The 21,532-nt window shown below is 38.7% G+C and overlaps 1 protein-coding gene across 1 annotated transcript in view; it reads left to right on the top strand.

Annotated features, from left to right (window-relative positions):
- ERCC5 (ERCC excision repair 5, endonuclease) overlaps window positions 1–21,532 on the top strand; it is a 36,365-nt gene that overhangs the window by 4,638 nt on the left and 10,195 nt on the right. Inside the window, exons 8-18 of the mRNA XM_069802354.1 lie at window positions 1,048–1,255; window positions 1,534–2,484; window positions 2,889–3,121; window positions 4,566–4,685; window positions 6,409–6,622; window positions 8,294–8,438; window positions 9,259–9,461; window positions 10,375–10,457; window positions 11,791–14,341; window positions 15,026–15,134; window positions 16,042–16,126. Coding sequence (XP_069658455.1) covers window positions 1,048–1,255; window positions 1,534–2,484; window positions 2,889–3,121; window positions 4,566–4,685; window positions 6,409–6,622; window positions 8,294–8,438; window positions 9,259–9,461; window positions 10,375–10,457; window positions 11,791–12,348 — 2,715 coding nt within the window. The 3' untranslated portion in view covers window positions 12,349–14,341; window positions 15,026–15,134; window positions 16,042–16,126. The remainder of the gene's footprint in view (window positions 1–1,047; window positions 1,256–1,533; window positions 2,485–2,888; window positions 3,122–4,565; window positions 4,686–6,408; window positions 6,623–8,293; window positions 8,439–9,258; window positions 9,462–10,374; window positions 10,458–11,790; window positions 14,342–15,025; window positions 15,135–16,041; window positions 16,127–21,532) is intronic.

Below are 21,532 nucleotides of genomic sequence, written 5' to 3'. Positions count from 1 at the left end.
CAGCTTTTCAGAGTACAGTTAGATTTTAAAAGTACAATATTGTTGTGGTTTAACCCCAGCCAGCAGCTAAGCACCACGCAGCCACTCACTCACTTCCCCTACACCCAGTGGCATGGGAGCGAGAATCAGGGGAAAAAAAAAAAAGGTAAAACTTGTGGGTTGAGATAAGAACAGTTTAATAGAACAGAAAGGAAGAAAATAATAATGATAAGAATAACAATAATAAAATGGCAATAATAATAATAATAAAAGGATTGGAATATACAAAACAACTGATGCACAATGCAATTGCTTGCCACTCGCTGACAGATGCCCAGTTAGTTCTCGAGCAGCAATCCCCCGCCAGGCCAACTCCCCCCGGTTTATATACTGGGCATGATGTCACATGGTATGGAATACCCCTTTGGCCAGTTTGGGTCAGCTGCCCTGGCTGTGTCCCCTCCCAATTTCTTGTGCCCCTCCAGCCTTCTCGCTGGCTGGGCATCAGAAGCTGAAAAATCCTTGATTTAGTATGGACACTACTTAGCAACAATTGAAAACCTCAGCGTGTTATCAACATTCTTCCATACCGAATCCAAGACATAACACTGTACCAGCTACTAGAAAGAAAATTAACTCTATCCCAGCCAAAACCAGGACAAATACATGTCGGATCAAATGATAGCTTGTGCCCAAGTGTAAGCTAAGAACTGTCATCTTAAAACCATCCACATGTGGATTCTGTTATCATTGCATTGTTTTTAAGATGGGGACCAGCTGTGTTAGCCAGCTAAGTTTTGTTGGTCACATCATTGAGATCTCATTGTGTTTAGCCAGCATTCGGAACTGCTTAATGTGACCTTTTAGAATTGTTGCATGTTACCAGGCTAGTGTTGCTGTTGCTTGGCAGTGCAGCAGTCAGTAAAAGACAAATGTTACCTGCTTAAAGGAAACTCTTAAAAGGCTCTCCAGAGCATGGTAAATGAACTTGCTTAAAAGGTGCAGCTAGTGGCATTTTATTTAAATGGACTTGGTTGTTTGTTTTGTTTTTCTTTTTTTTTTTTTAAGGAGTCCAGTGACTTTTCCCAGTACCAGCTTAGGGGTTTGCTTAAGAAAAGCAACCTCAATCGGTGCATAGAAAATGTACAAAAAGAATTGAATCAGCAGCACTCGGGTGAAATACAAACGCAATATGAAAATGAAGGTGGTTTTGTGAAAGAAGTGGAATCTAGTAGGGTAGTCTCTGAAGATACTTCTCACTATATCCTAATAAAGGGTATGTCAGGTCTTAATTTTGTAAAACCTCTTGTTTGGTGTGTGCAATCTGCAGCTGTCAGGTTTAAGAAAAAACTGAATATTGTTCATAGGTGCATGTAGCCAACAGTTTGTATGAAATGTGCATTACTGTTGCACATAATTAACTGTAATCTGTAAATGTGTAGAAAACTGCTTTATTAATCTTTATATAATGATGTTCATTATGTAAAATGGAATGTTAGTATAAAGCAGTTTTTTTACTAAAAAAACATAAATCAACAAAACCCTTTCTTTCAGGTATTCAAGCAAAAAAAGCTACAAGTAGAGACATGGAAACTACTGCAGGACCCTCATCAAAAATGCTTGAATTTATTAAACCGAATAAAGTCAATGAATCTCCTGCTAATGCAAAGCTAGTTGCTTCTGACAAGTTGCAGACAGAGAAAGATAACAGTGTGGTGACAGCACCGCCCTCTCCTCGGACTTTGCTTGCTATCCAGGCAGCTATGGTGGAAAGCAGCTCAGAAGAAGAACTGGGGGATGAAGATACAGGACGATGGAGTGTGGACCAGTCTGTTACAGAAGGCGGCGGTGTGTCTCCAAGAACACTAGAGGCAATTCAGCAAGTTCTGAGTGATGATGATAGAAGGGAGGAAGTTGTTACTGTTAGAACTGATGGAGTGCTACCAGAAAGATCAGAAGTGAAGGATTTTCTGCTTAGTAGCTCAGACGAGGAAGATCAGATTCTTGAAGTTAAGGAGGGAAAAAAAATACCTACATCTACAATTCATTTGTCAAACCAAGTGATTATGCAAGATGCTGAATTTGAACAAAAGAGTCAGGAGTTGGAAAAAAGTCATGTTATGCTTAAGGACACCAGTATATCCAAAGCTGAAAATTATCCTTGTATTGACAATAAGAGAAAAGGCACGGAATATGTAGAGAAAGAAGAAAATGGTTCCAAAACAGACTTAAATTCTTTGGGAGATAAGGATATGAACTTGTGCACACAGAAGCCAAGCTGTTCCCCTGTACAAACTAGTATAGGGGATTTGATTCATGCTGAAACAACAGACCTTTCTAAAAAGGAGGAAAACTTGAAAATTTCTGAAAATATAGAGGAGGTAATTTTGCAAACAGAAGAGAATGTATCTGAGGTACAAAACGATATTAGACCTTTTCCGGAAGCAAAAGGTCCTGAGGAGGAAAGAGAAGGGATATCACAGTCTGAAGACAGTGATTCTGATGGTATGTGCTTTTTAATTGTGTAAAAAGATAAGAAAATACGACCTTATTGTATTTCTAGTCAGTCAAAGTTAACTTTTTCTCCTAGTAAGGAATGCTTTAAAATACATCTATTCCTGTGTATGTAGGAGGTAGGAAGAAAATCTGAGCTAGGTATTTCCCCTTGGTGTTATGTTTTATCATTGAAACCTGAGTATACAATACGGAGAGTCAGGAAAGCATGCTGTTGCATACATTGAACTTATCTGATGTGTTAATGGTCAACCACTTGATTTCTGTAGTTTCACAATACTTATATCTATTTACTGCATATAGGAAAAAAAATCACTGCTGAAGTTAAAAATGCATACAAATGCTTCTTTCTAAACAAGTAGCAGGAAGTTGAAATCTTTGTTTTCCTTTAATAGGAAGCTTTATTGAAGTGGATACTGAAATCAGTAATGAGGCTGAGTTTCCTACTAAATATGATGAAAAACTGTGTGATGAAACAGCACTTCCAGAAGTGGAGACAGACAGACATGCAGTTGTCACACAGGACTTGCTGAAGGAGTCTGATGAAGCGCAGTTGGCAAACGATCAGAATGTTGAAAGAGAAGATGATGGTAAAGATGCAGTGGATGAGTGGCAAGACGTCAGTTTGGTAACTCATTGTTATTTGTTTTGAGCTAATAATGAAAGTGTGCTCTTTTCTGGGTAAAAAACTGGCTGGCTGGACAAGCCCAGAGGATTGTGGTGAATAGACTTAAATCCAGTTGGTGGTGGGTCACAAGTGGTGTTCTCCAGGGCTCAGTATTGGGGCCAATTCTGTTTAATATCTTTATCAACTATCTGGATGAGGGGATGGAGTGCACCCTCAGCGCGTTTGCAGACGATGCCAAGTTGGGAGAGAGTGTCGATCTGCTCAAGGGTAGGAAGGCTCTACAGAGGGATCTGGACAGGCTGGATCGATGGGCCAAGGCCAATTGTATGAGGTTCAACAAGGCCAAGTGCCGGGTCCTGCACTTGCATCACAGCAACCCCATGCAGCGCTACAGGCTTGGGGAAGAGGGGCTGGAAAGCTGCCCGGTGGAAAAGGACCTGGGGGTGCTGGTCGACAGCCGGCTGGATATGAGCCAGCAGTGTGCCCAGGTGGCCAAGAAGGCCAACGGCATCCTGGCCTGTATCAGAAATGGTGTGGCCAGCAGGAGCAGGGAGGTGATCGTCCGCCTGTACTGGGCACTGGTGAGGCCGCACCTCGAGTCCTGTGTTCAGTTTTGGGCCCCTCACTACAAGACGGACGTTGAGTTGTTGAAGCGTGTCCAGAGAAGGGCAACGAAGCTGGTGAAGGGTCTGGAGCACAAGTCTTATGAGGAGCGGCTGAAGGAACTGGGGCTGTTCAGCCTGGAGAAAAGGAGGCTGAGGGGAGACCTTATTGCTCGCTACAACTGCCTGAAAGGAGGTTGTAGGGAGGCGGGTGCTGGTCTCTTCTGTCAGGCCGCTGGAGATAGGACGGGAGGAAATGGCCTCGAGTTGCACCAGGGGAGGTTTAGGTTGGATATTAGGAAAAATTTCTTTACTGAGAGGGTTGTCAGGTATTGGAACAGGCTGCCCAGGGAAGTGGTTGAGTCACCATCCCTGGAGGTATTCAAAAAGTGCATAGACAAGGCACTCCAGAACATGGTTTAGTGGGCATGGTTGACGGTTGGACTCGATGATCTTAAGGGTCTTTTCCAACCTAAATGATTCTGTGATTCTATGAATTGCTCTGTCCCCACGTAGTTTTTAAGGAAAACTATTGCACAGCTTCTTAGTGTTTCATTGCTTTCTTTTATATGTATCTAATTCTGTGGGAACTGATATTTTTTTTAAGATGATGGTTAACCATAATCTCTCTGAAATTAGAGGGAAACTTTAGGTTTTAGCACTCTGAAGAATAGACCCATCTCTGATCTTATAATTTACTGTATTAGAGAAACTATGACAACTTCCAAGTGTGAACTAATGGAGCATATACTACTGGAATAATTATAGTTGGAGACTTAGAGCTTACTTAACTAAGTATACCTGAATTGTTGAAATAATGAAAATCTTGTTTTATTTTTCAGGAGGAACTAGAAGAATTAGAAAATGACCTTTCTGCTGAGCAGAATGTGCTTCAGGCTCAAAAACAGCAGCAGGAACGTGTTGCTTCTTCTGTAACAGGACAGATGTTCTTGGAAAGCCAGGTAACATTTGTTGAATCATTTTGATTTGATACAGTATGATGTGGTCCCCCCTCTGCTCCAGTCAAACATTTTCTCAAAGGTGTTAGTAATTTTGCTTAATTATAGGTCACCTTTTTTCCTCTTAGGAGCTTGTTTTCTTCAGTCTGCTTGATTTAAAATGTTGAAAGTATTGAGATAATCTTGAATTCCAGCAATGTTAAATAACTGTTATAACATTATAAAATAATAATAAAATCATGAAAAAAACATCGGGGGTTTTTAAGCACCTACTTTTTAAGGCTGGGCCAGTTTGATCTTTGCCTGTTGCTGTGAAAGGTGCAAGTTGAATAAAAAAAAAATATTAGGAAGTTATATTCAGCCGTATGGAATTGGTGTAATCTGAGTGTTAGGTAAATTGTGATTTCCCCTAGGGATTAAAAGATAAAAGTTTACAAGAAATCCATATGGTGACCCAGGTTTATGCCCTGGTTAACTGCTTTTTAAAGTATCTCACCACTGATACCTGCATAAGCCTGTAACTTCTGTTTCAGTATTAGCGTTTAAAGGTTAATGCAGTCTAATACAAGGACTATGTGCAATACAATGTGTTGGGGTTAACATATTCATAATATATTAGGCTACTGATAGTGTCTATGATGTAATAAACTTATTATAACAAATTAATTCTGAGAAATATATAAATGCTCTTATTTTCTTTGCATATAAAAGGGGTAATTTCGATAGTCTTAAAATGATTGAAATTTTTGTTTCCTTTGTTAAACATTTGCTCATACTTGTTTCTTCAGATTATTTTTTTAAAAGCCAGTAGATTGTGCTTTTGTAATATTATGTGCCATATAATGGTCAGTACACCATTGTAGTTGTAAATCTTTTGACGTTGTGCTTTTTCTCTTTATTACAGTAAAAGTTTGAAGTCTTGAGCGTGACTTTGTCAGGGCACAAAAGGCAGCTGCACTGAGAAAAAAATAGTGTGTGTTTGTGCAGATATATGTATATGTATCAAATACATATTTAATAATTTTTACACCTTAGCTTTTGCAGTGATTATTACATCCAGCTTGCAAGCAGGAGAGTAAATGGAAAGCATAATTTCTGGAGATGACGTAATCCAGAATTGTGTAACTAACACAAGCCTGTAAACCTAGTGTGTATGGGATATTTATCTGAGGTTAAATAATGTATTCAATAAAAGCAAATTGTGTAAAATGCATCAAAATACACATATATCAAAACACCATCCAAAGGATGATTAGTCTGCCCACTGTTTCCTGCTTGATATTAATGTTTCTCATATGCTTTCATACTATTTTGTGAGCTAAGGTGATGGCTGATTTTTTTTTTATTTATTTATTTTTTATTTTTTACTTAACCTGCATCTTTTTTTCATGGAGCCCACATAATTCTAATGCATGGACTTTTCTCTGTGTTATGGAAAGCCCAATACTTAAGTTTGATTCTGTAATTAAGATAGCAGATTCTCAAACTGCGTGGTAATAGTGTGATCAAGTAGTGCTTGACTTACATGGCACTATCTGCCTGAGGTGCGTAAGTGGGATTTCCACCTTGACTTAGCTGTGCTTGCCACTTTTTAGTGGAAATTAAGATTTGCTGTGAAATATTAAATACCTCCCAAATGTGAATCTAGCAGTTCCGAGTCAAGCAGAAGTATAATAGAAGTTCATTCTTCAGATGAAATATTAACTGTTTTCTTTCCATCCTACAGGAGCTTCTCCGTCTGTTTGGCATTCCATATATTGAAGCTCCGATGGAGGCAGAGGCACAGTGTGCTATATTGGACCTTACTGATCAGACCTCTGGGACAATCACTGATGATAGTGATGTTTGGTTGTTTGGTGCACGGCATGTTTACAAAAATTTCTTCAGTCAAAACAAATATGTGGAATATTATCAGTATGTTGATTTTCAAAACCAGCTAGGTAAGCCTCAGGTATTGATTTGTTAAGCACAGTCTTTAATAAGATAGCGCTGCCATGTATCTTTTTGAAGTTGTATTTTCTACAGAATTTTTTGTGTCTGTTATTACAATGCCTGTTCTTTGGAGAGTGTCTAAAGACATTCATTTGGGTTGCTGTTTCTACTGCCAGATGACCCCCCTGAATTTGCAGACACCTGCATTTAATACACTGAATTAGTGTGATGATCATCAAGGCTGGAGGTATGAACTGTGGTACCAGTTTCTGGGTAAATGTCAGCATGACTTTTCTGTCATGGTGGGAAAATTATATTCTGATTGCATCAGATTTATAGTCTTCTGGAAATGAAAGTTAATTTGGGACATACTGACATGTAATGTATTAGAAGAGGATCTGGCATACGTATATGGTCTGTAAAAGGTTTTTCATTTAGTTAATACCGACAGCTTTTTTTCTTCTTTCAGATTGCTCTTGTACCAGTCTAATCAAATTGTTGCTACTTATGTTGAACTACTAAACTTCAGTGTCACGTAGTGTATTAAGGAAAATATGAGCCAATTTTAACTTTTTCTTCTGCTTTGTTTAAGCAGAACTCTTGTTAAAATCAGTTTTGACATTTTCAAAGTTGAGAGAGGCTATAGACTGAAATAATATTTTTAATGTCTTCAGCATGTAAAATTTCAGAACATTTTTCTGTGGTGAAAAATATGTCTTTGGATTCTTCTCCCAGAAAATTGGGTGAAATATTTTTCCCCCTACCTAGATATGCTACTGTAGCTTACTTGGAAAGGATTGCTGTAAAAGCACGTGTGTGATTTTTAGCTGTTATTAATGTAATAAACCAGGGATTTTATTTATTTATTTATTGGGGAAAAATAGTCACCATTGGTCTTCATGTCACATTCCTCTGCAGTCTTGTGCTTCTACTCCTTTTCCATGCATTGCACAAGTCTTATTTCTTGACAGTTGTTGGATATCCTGAGTAGCATGCCGATGGTCTTGCTTTGTGTGCTTAGACACACATCCCTCCTTTTCTCCACTGATTTTTTGTTGTTGTTGTTGTTTTTAATCTAAACTCTTGAAGCTAGTAAGTGAAAATCAGTCTGGTTGCCTCAGATCTTGCAGCATACCAAGTAGAAGTGGTCAGCTGAGTTCTTCTTTCATTCTGTCTGTTTCACAGGGTATTTTGGTCTACTTAGTAACTGCACTAGCACAGAGCAAAAGGCTTCCAGTTTGGGTACACTTTTAAGAAGCAGAGGCATTGATATTATGGACTAGAATTCAAACTGAATGTTTTTATTTGTGATTCGGGGGGTTATTAAATTCAGGTCAGCATTAGATGAAAACTGGAGAAATATATGTAAAATAGTATCTCTTAGCTCTTAGGAACCCAGAATTTCCCACTGATCTTTACATTGTAACATTTTAATTTTGGCAAGATGTATTTGCCAAGTTAGCACAACTACTGGTGCTTGAGCTAGTAGTAGCATATTGACACTGCTCCAGAATATAATTTAGCAAGTTCTGATGTTGTAGTAAATGTAATTTTACAGAGTTAATGCCTTTGTGTTCCTTTTGGGTTTTGCCTTTCTGATAATACGTTATTTTTTAATTTGTAAGAGGACAGATGCTGAATCCCCTGGTTTTATTTGGTTTACTCACTTTCTTTTACAGGGTTGGATCGAAGCAAGCTAATTAATTTGGCATACTTGCTTGGAAGTGACTACACCGAGGGCATCCCAAATGTTGGCTTTGTAACAGCGATGGAGATTTTAAATGAATTTCCTGGGCATGGCTTGGAACCTCTCTTAAAATTTGCGTATGCTCGTCGTCTTTTGCTTTTTTGTGTCTCAGTAATATGAATATTAGTGAATATACTTGTCTGCTGCTTAAGCATACAACAAAACATATGACCATCATTGACCATCATTAAGGAGACTAAGTTAACTGTAAAATATATGACTCCATTATTATATCACTATTTGGAATGGCAGGTAAATAAGGTGACATGTTTATACAGCAGTTACAGTGAGACTAATGAAGACAATAGAACAGCTGTAGAACTGTGCAGCTGCCTCTGAGTTCATTGCAGAGTTGGATCCGTAGTGGACTGGAGGTTTATTCTCTCTTGAGTTTGTGAGAAGGTGCTGTAGCTTGCTCGTAGAGAAAAGAGACTTGAGTGAGGAATGGATGACCTGGAAAGAGAAAGACAGGTAGGCTGTGGGGAAGAACAAGATTTGAAGACGCAATGTATTGGCAATGGCGAGGATAGTTAGAAGTCTTTTTTTCTTTTTTTTTTTTTTTTCTTGCATACCAGAAAACCTCCAAAAATGATCATTATGTGTGGAACATCCTCCCCAAGTGAGGCTGAATTTAGGGCCTTCTGTTCAGCAGCTTATGGGGAATCCAGGCGATGTTGGCTACTGTGGCTTACAATGGCTGCATTTACTGTGTATGTTTTGTCTTTTCTACTTCCAGATTATATGTCCCTTTGGCCATTTTTTGATTTGGAAATTTCCTACCTCATCTCACATAGTAACTGAAGTAGGGAGACTAAGGCTACTGAAATTAGCATGGTGGCTCTTGATATTCCAAATTGTATTTTATGTAGGCAAATTAATACTTTCCTCTGTTTTCAGTGAGTGGTGGAATGAAGCTCAGAAGAATAAGAAACTGAGACCTAATCCACATGATACCAAGGTCAAGAAGAAACTGCGGGAGCTACAGCTTTCTTCAGGTTTCCCAAATCCAGCAGTGGCAGAAGCATACTTGAAGCCTGTGGTAGATGAGACAAGAGGTTCATTCACCTGGGGGAAGCCTGATGTAGAGCAGATCAGAGAATATCCTTTTACTGGATGGCAGGACTTAATAGCTAAAAGTACACCGATTAAAGTTCATAAGGCCCACTAGTGAGTCAGTAATGGAGTGTCAAATTCTTAACATCTCATCGGTGTGAGGGGCCCCCTGTCCCATCTGCATGCACTCTCCTCCAATGATACCAGCTCTGGAATGGAAGGGAATGCAGCCATGCATCTGTGGCACTCAGGGCTGCTCTGCCCTCCTGAGAGAGTGGGATGCTTTGCTTTGCATGCAAAGAGAGTCTCGTAGCTGGACCGACTAGTTTGTTGTGATGTTACGTTTCTGTAACTGTGCTGTGCCTATTTCTAGACTTAGAGCGGGATTGTTTGCAGAGTCCTGATTATGTTTTGCATCTTTCACAAATAAGTTTCAAAACCCAGTTAGAAATAGTGATTCAGTCTGCACTTTATCCCTAGTTATTCACTGCATTTCTTGCAGTAATGGCTATTTCTTCCATCCATTGCAGCTTGAACTGCAGTGAATTGTTGAAAAGTAGATGGCAAAGCGTGCAGAGCTAATAGCGTTTCAAACAGTAAATGAAAGTTCCAGTGTGTGCAAGTGTAAAAATAAGGTTTACTTATAGGTATTTTGTCTTATGGCAGTACCATATAGCCAAAATGAGTTCTGTCTTCAGAGGCATGCTTTTGGAAATGTTGATATTGGAGAAAAAGTTCTGTAACTAATAGAGATGTAACAGCATGATTAAGGTACGTAGCGTAATACTGGAACCATCCACGTAAGTCAGCTGTAATAACTTAGAGTATTTTCTCTGGTTTTGTAGAGAAAAAGCTTTGGAGTAACTTTCCTCCAGATACTGTTTATTTGAGGCATTTTCATTTTATGTGTTTACAAAATACTAGTAATAGCCTTGTACAGTTCCTTAACTTTCTGCACATTCTGTCAGGATCACTTTGGCTGGACGAGGACAAAGATAGATGAAATCCTTCTGCCTGTGGTGAAACAGCTGAACTTGCAGCAGGTAAAGAATAAAACTATGTATAGTTTAAGGGTAACTGCAGAATTGTAAGAGAAGCATTTTAAAATGAACAGCAAGGCTTTAATCTAAAATACATTTCTCAGAAACTGGCATTTGGCCATTTTTTTTTCAATATATATATTTTTAAAACTCATTAAACTTACTTCTCTAGACTTCATTTCTGTATGATTTGGGTGTGCTGTGAGGCACTGTACGTAATTCAATTGTTGGTTTCAAATTTTGTTATCTGTCAAGCACCTATCACAAGTCCAGGTTGCTGTTTGTTCTGGATGTAGCTGAAACTACAGGAACCTCAAGCACCTTCAGTACTTTTAAAAGGCAGCGTGCTGTCTTTAAAATGATTTATAAAAATGCCCCTGAGATTTTGGTCAAGTGAGACCAACCATTTGGTACCATACATATCCTTTGAGGAGGAGTGTAGACTGAACCTGTGAGCAAGTGCCCATTAATAACATTACTCTAATTTCCAAATAAGTGTTCTGTCAACTTTAATAAAACTTAAAAGTGAATAGTGGTGCATGCTGTGATACTGTGAAAGTCAGTTGTAAAACTGATCACCTAAGGTCACATTCTTTTCTCCTTTTGCTGTAAGCAAGTTAGATATGGAGTCTAAACCAGTGTTCTGGGTTCTCTCTATCACTCAAAGGAGTGAAAGGTACCAAAACCTGTAGTTAAATTCATATACTTTCAGGCTGACAGGAACATCCTTTGGAAGCGTCTGCCTCTCTTAGACAATTTTAGGGAGAATACATAGCTTTGCCTACACAGCAAGCCTAGCTGTGGTTGAGTAACACAGACCCCTTGTGTGTGACTACTTCTAGTTCTACTCTTAAATCTTGATGCTCTAGCAGCGTGTGTTAAAATGAACTTGAGTCAACTGACTGCATTTTGTTGCACTAGTATATGCAACTGTAAAGTGAACTTACAACATTTGCTTAGTAAACATTCTGTTGTTTTAGCAGCTTGAAGCTAAGGTTGTGTTTGTAAGGACATACTTAAGAGCACTACAGAGATTCTCTGTATTAGGGTTGAAAATAGCAACACATGTCTAAGCAGCAGCAGAACAATGTTTATAAAATTTCACTGGAGTCTGCTTATTATTTAGTTTCTGTGAAGGCTCTTGTGTAATTTATAATAAAGTATAGGTATTAGCATAATAATGCATTTTATTGTTCACATCTATTTGCATGCATATTAATTTAATTAGTCCTTTGTCCTGCTTTAATTTGGGATGCTTTATAGTTATAGCTGAGATAACAACTGAATTCCCATCACAAAAACATCCAAAGGTGTTTCTCTGTTTTATATGTGATAGACTCAGCTTCGGATTGATTCATTCTTCAGACTAGCACAGCATGAAAAACAAGCTCTTAAAAGTCAGAGACTGCGCAGAGCTGTGACGTGTCTGAAGAGAAAGGAAAAAGAAGAAGAAGCCGATGAAATCCGGGAGGCCACAGCTGTTATGGAGATTGAACTTAAACAGCGTGAGGAAAAGAAAGGGGAGGGCACTGCAGGCTGTGCCAATCATCAAGCTGTGTCAATGGAAGTCCAAAGTGGAAAGAGAAGAAAACATTCAGATTTCACAAAAGAACGTATATATGGAGGTGGTTTTATTGGAAATTTGCATCTTTCAGAAACTTCTAGTGACTCCTCAGTAGAGGAATCAGAAAGCATAGATTTAGGCAAGAGCAGAAAGAGGAAAAACGTCTCTGCAATGGAGGCAACAGATTGTAAAGAGAAGAAAGGGTGTAGTAGCTCAAGTGGTGAGGATGAAGAACTGGGAAACGTAGCCATGGTGACTGCCAAACCTGTGTTTGAGGGCAAAAAAAAGAAATCACAGAGTAAGAAAGGAAGAAAAAAGAAAAAGCCTTAAAGAAAAAAAGTCTTAAAAAAGAGAGACTGTGTGCACATGATTTTTTTATGACTTAAGCTTTGTAAATATTCTAATGAATTTTTGATAAATAATAAATTATCCCTATTTGTTACCTATTTTTCATGCATTTTGTGTCCAGAACTTAAATTGGAGGGATTTTAAATGATGGAAATAAATAATTTTATCACATTTACTCATGAAGGCGTAGGTTGGACTTGATATAAGTTTTCTGTTCTGAGATTTTAAAATTGAGCCAAAATGTGGTGCCCATTTACTTGTATTCTAACTGAGGTGAGATAGCTGTTAAAAATCACACACAATCTGTTGCTTCCTTAACTTCAAACTTAAATGAAATTTTGAAAGAAACTTGGATTATTTCTAGGTGCTGAGAGAAGGAAGATTAGTTCAGTTAGTGTTGTTTTCTTTATTCCCTTCACTTTGCCTGTCCTGAAAGTTTTGTGCTCAAAGTAACGTTGCTTATTGAACCATTCATGAGACAGTGTAAGCCCTCGGAAAATCATACAGTACAGTAAGTCCTTATATAATCTGAGGTGCTATAATTGTTCACGTTCTGAATGTTAAATGTTGTGTTTCTAGACTTGGAGTTATGTGACCATGTCCAAAGACAGAATTTGGCTGCAGAAGTGATGTTCAGAGGTACCCGCTGGTTGCAGCACTCATGTCGGATTAATTTGTGAGAGGAACAATGTGTAGAATTTATTTATAGTTCCTGTGGATTAAGATGGAAAAGCACTGAATGCTGCCAGTCCTACTTGGGTTCTTACATTACATTGTAGTCCTCTGTCTTGCTTCTTTTGTCTTCCCATTTACTATTTCTACTTCATTTCTCATTGTTCCATTGTTTGAAAGTCCAAGTCCATACAGGTAAGTTCCATATGAAACATTAGCCTCCCCTGAAAGGATGAAGGGCTGAGGTGAACTGGGTAGGATTTGGCCCTTAGTTGCTGGGAGTCTAATACTTCATGTACAGTGTTTACTGGGCAAAAATGATCCCTTTTGATACTACTTTTGTAAAAGATGATCATCTTTTAAGCAAATTCTCAGCCCGAACAGCCACTTTTACAGCAGTGTTTTGTAAGTCACTCTGTATTATTCAATTTTGCTTTAAAAGTGTAGGTCGGGTCTTGGTAATTTGTTTGATAGTTTCTGAATGTAGAAGAGCTTCTATTAATTTCTTCTACCAAGTATGGTAAAGTACAGAGACCTTCAGTTCTCTGTAGGGCTTGTTTAGTATTTTTGTACAATAATTTATTATTTTTCAATGGCACCCAGAAACCCCAGTTGAGGTTGAAGCCTAATTTTGCTAAAAACTGGATAAAGGAGGAGACAGTTCCTGTCCTGAATTGGTTACAGTCTAAATAAGAGAAGTCTTAAAGATGCCTGTATTTTTTCCCATGGCAGTAAGTGGTTGCAATCAGTTGCGCGAATGTACATCTTGTATTTACAAAAGAGGAGTGGTATGTGTATGGTTATGCATGTTGACGGCTGTCTCATGGGATAAAGTGTGCTAGGATTTTGGGGGCTGTGTACCTTGTTACAGCTCTGCATTCCAACGTGAGCATGCATTTATATACCCCTGCCCCTTTGTAAATGGCGCTCGGTGCTTGGAAGACCCCTTTGACTCCCAGGACTGATATTTAGCTCTGCGGTTACTTTTCGGTGACAGTGAGTGGTTGCTAACGCTGTGCCAGTATCTTATTTTTGTAAAAAACACACAAAGTTGGTTGGTTACCCTTGACGGGGTGCCTGCTGCTGTTACGAAATCTGCTCCCTTACGTAAGGGACGCGGTGTGTGGTGCCGTGTTGCGTTCCGGCTGCAGCTGTCGGGATTTATTCTTGCTTCTGGAGTGGGGATGTTGGCAACGCGTGATAACACACTTCAGAGCACACTTCTGCCTGGGAGGGAAATGACGGGGCAGATAAGGATTTTTTCTGATTGAGTACCATCTTTGGGAAGCTGCAGGAAATTCAGGTAAAGTTGACTGAAATGCAGCCCATGCCAGTGGTATTTTGCTTGTCTGTGTCTTTAAATTACTTTGTGTCATTTACTTTCAACAGCATAACTCAGCAACTGTGCTGTTCTGCACTGTTTAGTGGCTTGTAGTACTCCTGAATTCATATGTTGAAGTCAGACAGGTTGTTGTGTCGTTCAGTGTACCTCAAAGGAATTTTTAGAAGGAAAAAACCCCCAAAACATAGAGGACCACAAAATACAAAGGTTTTCCCTTTAAGGATGATTTTATAGTGCAACATTGCTTGTCCTTCAGAATACAAAAGGATTGATTATTAACTTGTTATTTTTATCTTCTAATGAGAAGAAAATTTGTCTTTTTTCATACTTCTGAGGTAGATGACAAGCTGATGGATGTGTGTAACATTTACTGCTCAATGTCGCAGTAGTTTCTAATGCTACCTGTTACTCGGAAGATGCATACAAAGACTTTGAATCCCATTGAATCTCTTTTAAGTTCCCCATGTAATGATGTTACTGTTGCTAAGTTCATAGGTAGACATAACTATAATAGCAGTATTTTTGTTCTACAAGTTACAGTGATGTGTAGAAGCCCCCGAAGTTATTTTCCACCTTCAAATAGGGTAATGGCTGCTGGCATTGTGATGATAAGGTTAAAACATTGAACCTGTATGCCTTTTGTAGGGTGAAGTCAAGAGAATATGGTGCATCCTTTCTAAGAAGACAGGACTCTTCTGCACTGTCCTCTTTCGTCCAAAGCCTTGAGAGGAAAACCTGCCTAAGGCTTTGCACTGTGAGGAAGTTTTCTTGATATTCAGCGTATGTTTTTACTTTGGGTTTTTTTTTTTTTACTAGATAGAGATACCCCTTCACCCGTTGCCTTATTTAATTCCATCCCTATTGGGTGTTTAGACATCTGTAGATTATTAACTGTATGCTGCCTGTAACCATTCCTGCAAAAATCAATCAAATTTCCATATAACAATGCAAGAGCTTTAAAAATTACCAGAGCACTGATTTTCTTTTCTTTTTTTTCTCTGAACTCAGTGTGTTTCTGATTGTAAAATATCAAGAATTGGAGACTATTGGTTGGCTGTCTGCTTTTCTGCAGACAGCTGAAAATTGTATTGGCCTCTGTCATACTTTTCCTATTACTTTTTTTCTTCCAAGTCTGCATGTTCTGTGTCTGTCTGTATAGGCACATACACATTCTATTCTGCATGTTGTCTATAGCTCCTGCTTCCTACTTATTCTCATGCGCAACTTTTACTAAAAGGTTGTTCCTTCCAAGCCAATTAATTCAAACAAGATTAGATCCTTTGGTGCAATTTTTCTTCTTTCAGACATTTGTTGCTACCTTTCCTTTCAGTTGTTTATAAGCCTACTAACCCTGATTTGAATTGATTCTAATTTTAAAATATCATAAAATAGTTTTAAACATTTATCAAAGCTTTTTTTTTTTTTAATCAGCTTGCTTTTTTTCCCCTCTTTGAGAGTAGAACAGTTGAACTAGCTTGCTGCTTCTGGTTCTTTTATGCTTTGAATACTGATATTTATTTGTCTACATGTCTTTATTATCAATAGAAATAAATTATAGCATAATACATGTAAAAATAATTTTAATTTTTTTGAGAAGTGTTATGTGGGGAAAAAGAAATAAAGTAATTTTATTCAGGCAAGCTTGTGTTTCTCTGTCCCAGGTTTTGTGGCATAGTATGGATTTGACATCATCACAACATAGTCATCTACAAAATGAACTGATAAGAGAATTGGAAAGACAAGAAGGTAAAATGTTTCTTATTTCACTGTGTTTTCTTGTTGCACTTAGGAATATTGTTAAGTATAAGGAACAAGGTGTCTTGCTGACAATGAGCTATCTTCTCATTCATTTTTTTCTGAAGAATTGTGTTTATGGCACTTGTACAGAAAATACAACAGATAGCGCTGTTGTAGTATTCTAGCTATGCAGTAAGTATCTGCTATGCCGGCATACTCTGGTCCTGGCAGTTTCCTACCAGTGCCTGGCATCTTGCCTGTAACTGGTTCCAGGGAATGAAGCTGTGACTACGATCAAGCTATTCAGGAGAGGTTTGTTTGCGGGGTGTCAATTAGGGAGAATTGGTTATTACAAGCTTGGTTTCTGTCTAGACAGCCTCAAACTTAATCTTCAAATACCTTCAGGGGCTGTTGGCAGCTTTTTCTGTTAAGCAAGCTCATGGCTGCACATCTTTCAAGATCCTAAAGCGTCATGAATAATCCCCTTTTTAGGGGTCACCAGGAGTATACAAGGTTTTAGGGCAAGTGTGTGTTTTGTTTTGGGATGGGATCTAGTTGCGTTGTACAGCTGAATGCGAAAGAAGGAGGGTTTTTTAAAAAATTATTTAGTTTTTCATAATATTTTTGTTTAAAATCTCAGCTGAGTCTTGGTTCATGTAGAGCCAGGCTTTCGGGCTTCTGCTTTTTCAAGAGAGCTTACTGTCTGGCTTTGCTTTGCTACCTGTTCAGTGAGGCAAGGTGAAGCTTTGGGCATGATGGCAATACTTAAAACTAACTATCTGCCTAGTGAAACTAATGTTTGTTGTTTTACTTTTAAATACTTTTTTTAAAGTACCCCGAATTGATGACTTTCTCTGGAAAGCTGACATTGCACAAGAAGGTGGCTGATGGGGATTGATATAGATTGCTGTTCCATAAAGCTCTGTTCAAGTGCCTTAATCTGGAGATTTTCTTTAATGCAATTCCCTTTCCTGTTGTGTAATTCTAACTTGAACAAAGAGCTCAAGTTGATCCTATGCAATGAAGCATGATTCTTGGGGGAAGAAATATCTAGAAGTATAAATATTAAAGATAGAACTACTATAAACTGAAATATTGATGACTGTCATTATGTATTCTGTACTACGTGAGGGCTGGGGTAAAGTTGCACAGGCATTTCTATGCTTCTGCAAGCTTGACTCTAATATTGATCCTCTCTTCATGCAGAATTCAGGGCGGGGAGGAGTGAGTCTGCATGTAATTTTTTTAGCTTTTGTATTATGAAAATAAATTGAGTTCTGGGACGTTATGTCAATGTATGCAAAATTAGTTGGTAGGGCAGAATCTTTAGATCAAATACAGAAATATATTCCACTTAGCTAACAGAGCAACTGTGTTGGTAGCAGTAGCAGGTGGTTCTCTTCCAGGTCTAGAAGCATTAATTTAAGAGGATGAGGAGACATGGATGGAAAATGGGATATCTTTACCGTTTCATCTGACACTAGGCTTTGGAGTATTAAATTCCATGCCATGTTCTGGAGGCGAAGGATGCCAAACCTGCTGCACGGAGACTTAACCTGCTCCATCACCCTGGGCCTGCCTTGTTCTCATTCTTTTCCTCTACCACCTTCCCCATTCCCATTTCTTTAACTTCACCTACCCAGTCTCAGTCTCTGTTTCTCAGGGTTCTTATTCCAGTTCAGTTTCTCTGCAAGTTCCAGTCTGAGCTCTTAAAATTTGGTGCTTTCCCCTTTCCTTCTTAACTGGCTTGTCACAGGTTCTCCAGGTTAAAACTCCTTATTCTTGTTCATGATTCCCATCACTACTGGTTCTCAGCTCACAGGTAGATCCTCACCCAGTCTCATCTTTCCTCTGGTGTCTTTATCCAATCAGTTCTCCATCACACCTGCATCGTTAGATGTCTCTTTTCTTTCCTTTCATGATTTTTCTTGATCATTATCTTTAACTCTCCTTGGCTAAACTCTTCTGAGATGCCAATCATGTCTTAATTTCTTGGGATACTAAATTACCACGGTCAATATTATTTAAATACACTCCAGAATAATTTTATCCCTGAGACAAAAGGAGGAGAGCAAGTTTGCAAGGCATACTTGTCCTTGACACTCCATCGTCTCACTTCACTTGGCCAGGGCTCGGTTTTTAATCCATAAATATCTGAGAAAATGCTGACCTGGTAACCTTCACATATCTCCCAGCATTTTAGAAGGGACACACTCCTTCTACTCACCGTATTTGACAGATGTCCTAACTGATGACAACTCCTGCCATCATTTCAAGTCTCTGTGTGGAGTCCAGAAAGGTTCCTTAAATGGGACATAGTTGGAATGGAGGCAAGGGAGAACCAGCCTAACCCTGTAACTTAGAAGTCAAGATATTCAGCTGGGAAGAGGGAGTGACTTAGTGTCTCATTCCAATTTCCTGGTTTACTTCTAAAGACGCTTCTTACCTTTCTCACTCCCTTCCCCACTGACACTTTTCCACTGACTTCAAAGACTTTGCTATAAAATGTGAAAAACATCCTGGGACCAGAGCGTGGAGCCCGAGTCTGCCTCTTTACAACTGAGTGCCCAATAGCTGGGCTTTTCCTTGCTTGTTGTCCTTCTAACGTGATTCTTGCAATCCTGGTTTCCTGGTGGCCCACCTCTGGTGATGGAGGGGAAGGGAAGCACCCCTCGGGTGAGTTGTGAATTTGAATCCATCTGAGGAAGGTCCAGCACCCAGTTCCTCCATTTTCTGAGTGCTTAAATTGCTGAATCATTCTTTATATTGTGGCCTTTGCAATTAACAGTGCTGGTTAAAAAATGAGCCTATTTATACTATGTATAAATGATGCTTTTGCTGTGTCTTCCCGCCACCTGCCTTCCCTTCTTTCATCTTCCTGTTTTTTTGTCTCTTGGCTTTGACTTATGCTTCTATCTTTAAAAAAAGAGACAACCAAACAACCTCTTCCATTAATTCTTATCTTAAAAGCATTAAACCCCCAAACTCATGGAATTCACACCAGTATTTACCCATCTTTTTTTTCTTCACTGCAGGATTAACCTGAAATACCAGAACTCAAATTCTACTCCTCTTAGGCAACAAGTTGTTCCCAAATACTAAAAGGCTAATAGAGGTAGTGTGGAATAAGACTTGAGTATAACCCAATTAAGGAATGACTAGAGCTAAACAGCACCTTCACAGCAAATCAGAATAGTCTAAAAATACCTCTTCTCTGAATTTACCTCTTGGCTATCTTATAGTAACTTCTCTCTGAGCTCTTTTGTTGAAAGTGGCAGCATTCAAATACTGTAGTAAACATCAGGTGTACTAATTTGAATTAACATTTCTCTGTTCCTTTTCTCTCCCCCCAACAAGTAGACCTGCTTTTGCTGAAGACATTACTAAACTAAAATAGAAACTTCTTGTGTATGGATAGAACAGAAGTTGGAGGCAACACCCAAATAATCAAGGCATGGATTAACTCTGTAGAGAAGTCTGTAACATATACTTCCCTCTCAGCCATGTGCCTGTCTTTCCTGTTTTCACATCTTTCCCCTTTGCAGTAGCTGCATTTCAACAATAAAGTAAATATTTCTCAACTGCCACACGAGAAAGGTGGTAGGTTTGCATGGATTGGTGGTGTTAAGTTACTTTCAGGTCCTTTGCTCAAAGAAATATTTTAGAAATCCAGAATTATTGGTAGGTGAAAATTGGGAGGCATTTTGTTGAGTCCCTTCTGTTCTGCTGGCTGTGGTACCTGGCGTGTTCTGGCATGTCGTTACAAGGAAGTAAGAGCTTTCAATGGCACAAAGCCCTCTTGACTGGGCAAGGTGAAAGATTAGACTAGACAATGGTTTACAGTGTCTAAATTACTCATCCAGAGCCGTCCTATCCATCAGGAAATTGGCTGTCGGCCTTTTATAATGTACATTAGACCATCTAATTTAAGAACACAGTCTGCTTTTGTAGTCAAAGGGAAGTAATTTCGTTATCGTTAGAGATTAAATAGCTGCTGAGCCTAGACCCGAAGATGTTTTCAATGACAGACAAACATTATGAAGTAATAAGGGAAGTACTTCGCACATTTGAATTCATTAGGTGTTCATGAGATAATCTGACTAGGTGTTTCCATTTTCAGCCTTCTAATGGTTTTTGATGGCCAGTGACTTGGATGGGGCTGGGATATCAGTGGTGTGAATTTCAAATTGAAAATGTACCTCTCAAGCCTGGGTAAATACATAGACTGGATACTGTGAGCATACCCCTCTCCTGTTCTTGTCTCCTCATGCTCCGAGCTAAGTGCATCTTGTCTCTTGGCTGAGAAGAGGTTGCTCGTGGGTGGCAGTTTTGTATTTCTGCATTTCAAAATATAAAGTTTCAAGCATTACATTACCCTGACGTAGTATCTCAGATTAATCAATATAATATACCTTGTCATTGCCGTCACTTCAGCAGGTTGAGCTTGTAATGAACGTACTAGAATGTCTACACTCAGTTACATGATCATTTCCCTCTTTGTAGGTAGGGATGAAGTAAGGAAAAATTAACTGTGTAGTTTAGATAAGTACTGGAACAGTACTTTGCTTTATATTCTTAGAAAGGTGTAGGTTACATCTGACTTCTGGAAAGTCAAGGGCATGATTAGATTTCCATCCTAACCTCTTCCTTTAAGGGTCCTTAAGCTGGAATGGAATGGAATGAAATAGAAATTAGTGGAATGAAATAAAGATACTAAAGTGATACCACCTGGAATTTGTGGACTCTTCTGTGATTCAGGATTGTGTATGTTTCCATGGAGCCATCTGTAATGCTTGCAAGACCAGGGCTCTGATCCTGAAATGTTAGTAGCTCAGTAAAAATTGTGAGACTCCAGAGTCCCTTAGAATTGGGACCTACTGTAGTTTTGGGGTAAACTTAGGAACCATTAGAAATACCCCGATGGATTCACAGGGCTACCTTCTGATGATTCCTGTCAGTCTAGTAATGTAACGCTTCTCCAGTCATCTCTTACAGTTAAAGAACTGCTTGCAGATCTGTTCCCTTACTGACCTTTCTGTAGGCATCTTCTTGACGTTGGGGTATATAGATAGCTATTTTATATATATATATATGTGTGTGTGAATATATAATATATGTAATGTATATTATATATAAAATACATATTGAATCTTTACTTTGATATATATAAAACACATCTTGAATCTTTACTTTGGATGATTTCAGTTCTGTGTGTCCAGAATGAGGAGATCTGAAGAGTCCTGGCTATCATGAATTCTTGGAACTTTCTCTCATGCATTACTCAATCAGTAATGTCAGTATAGGTAGTCCTCCTGTATTCATCAGACTCAGAGGCAATTGCTGAGAAGTCTCAGAGGAACCATGTGTGTTTTCACAGCTGCTGATACATGGTTCTTAAAATATTTGTAAGTACAA

Source organism: Haliaeetus albicilla, chromosome 15, assembly GCF_947461875.1.
Source record: "Haliaeetus albicilla chromosome 15, bHalAlb1.1, whole genome shotgun sequence".
In the NCBI taxonomy this organism is placed as follows: domain Eukaryota; kingdom Metazoa; phylum Chordata; class Aves; order Accipitriformes; family Accipitridae; genus Haliaeetus; species Haliaeetus albicilla.
The sequence above is the reverse complement of the archived record's forward strand: the minus strand, read 5'-3'. Positions and strand labels throughout refer to the sequence as shown.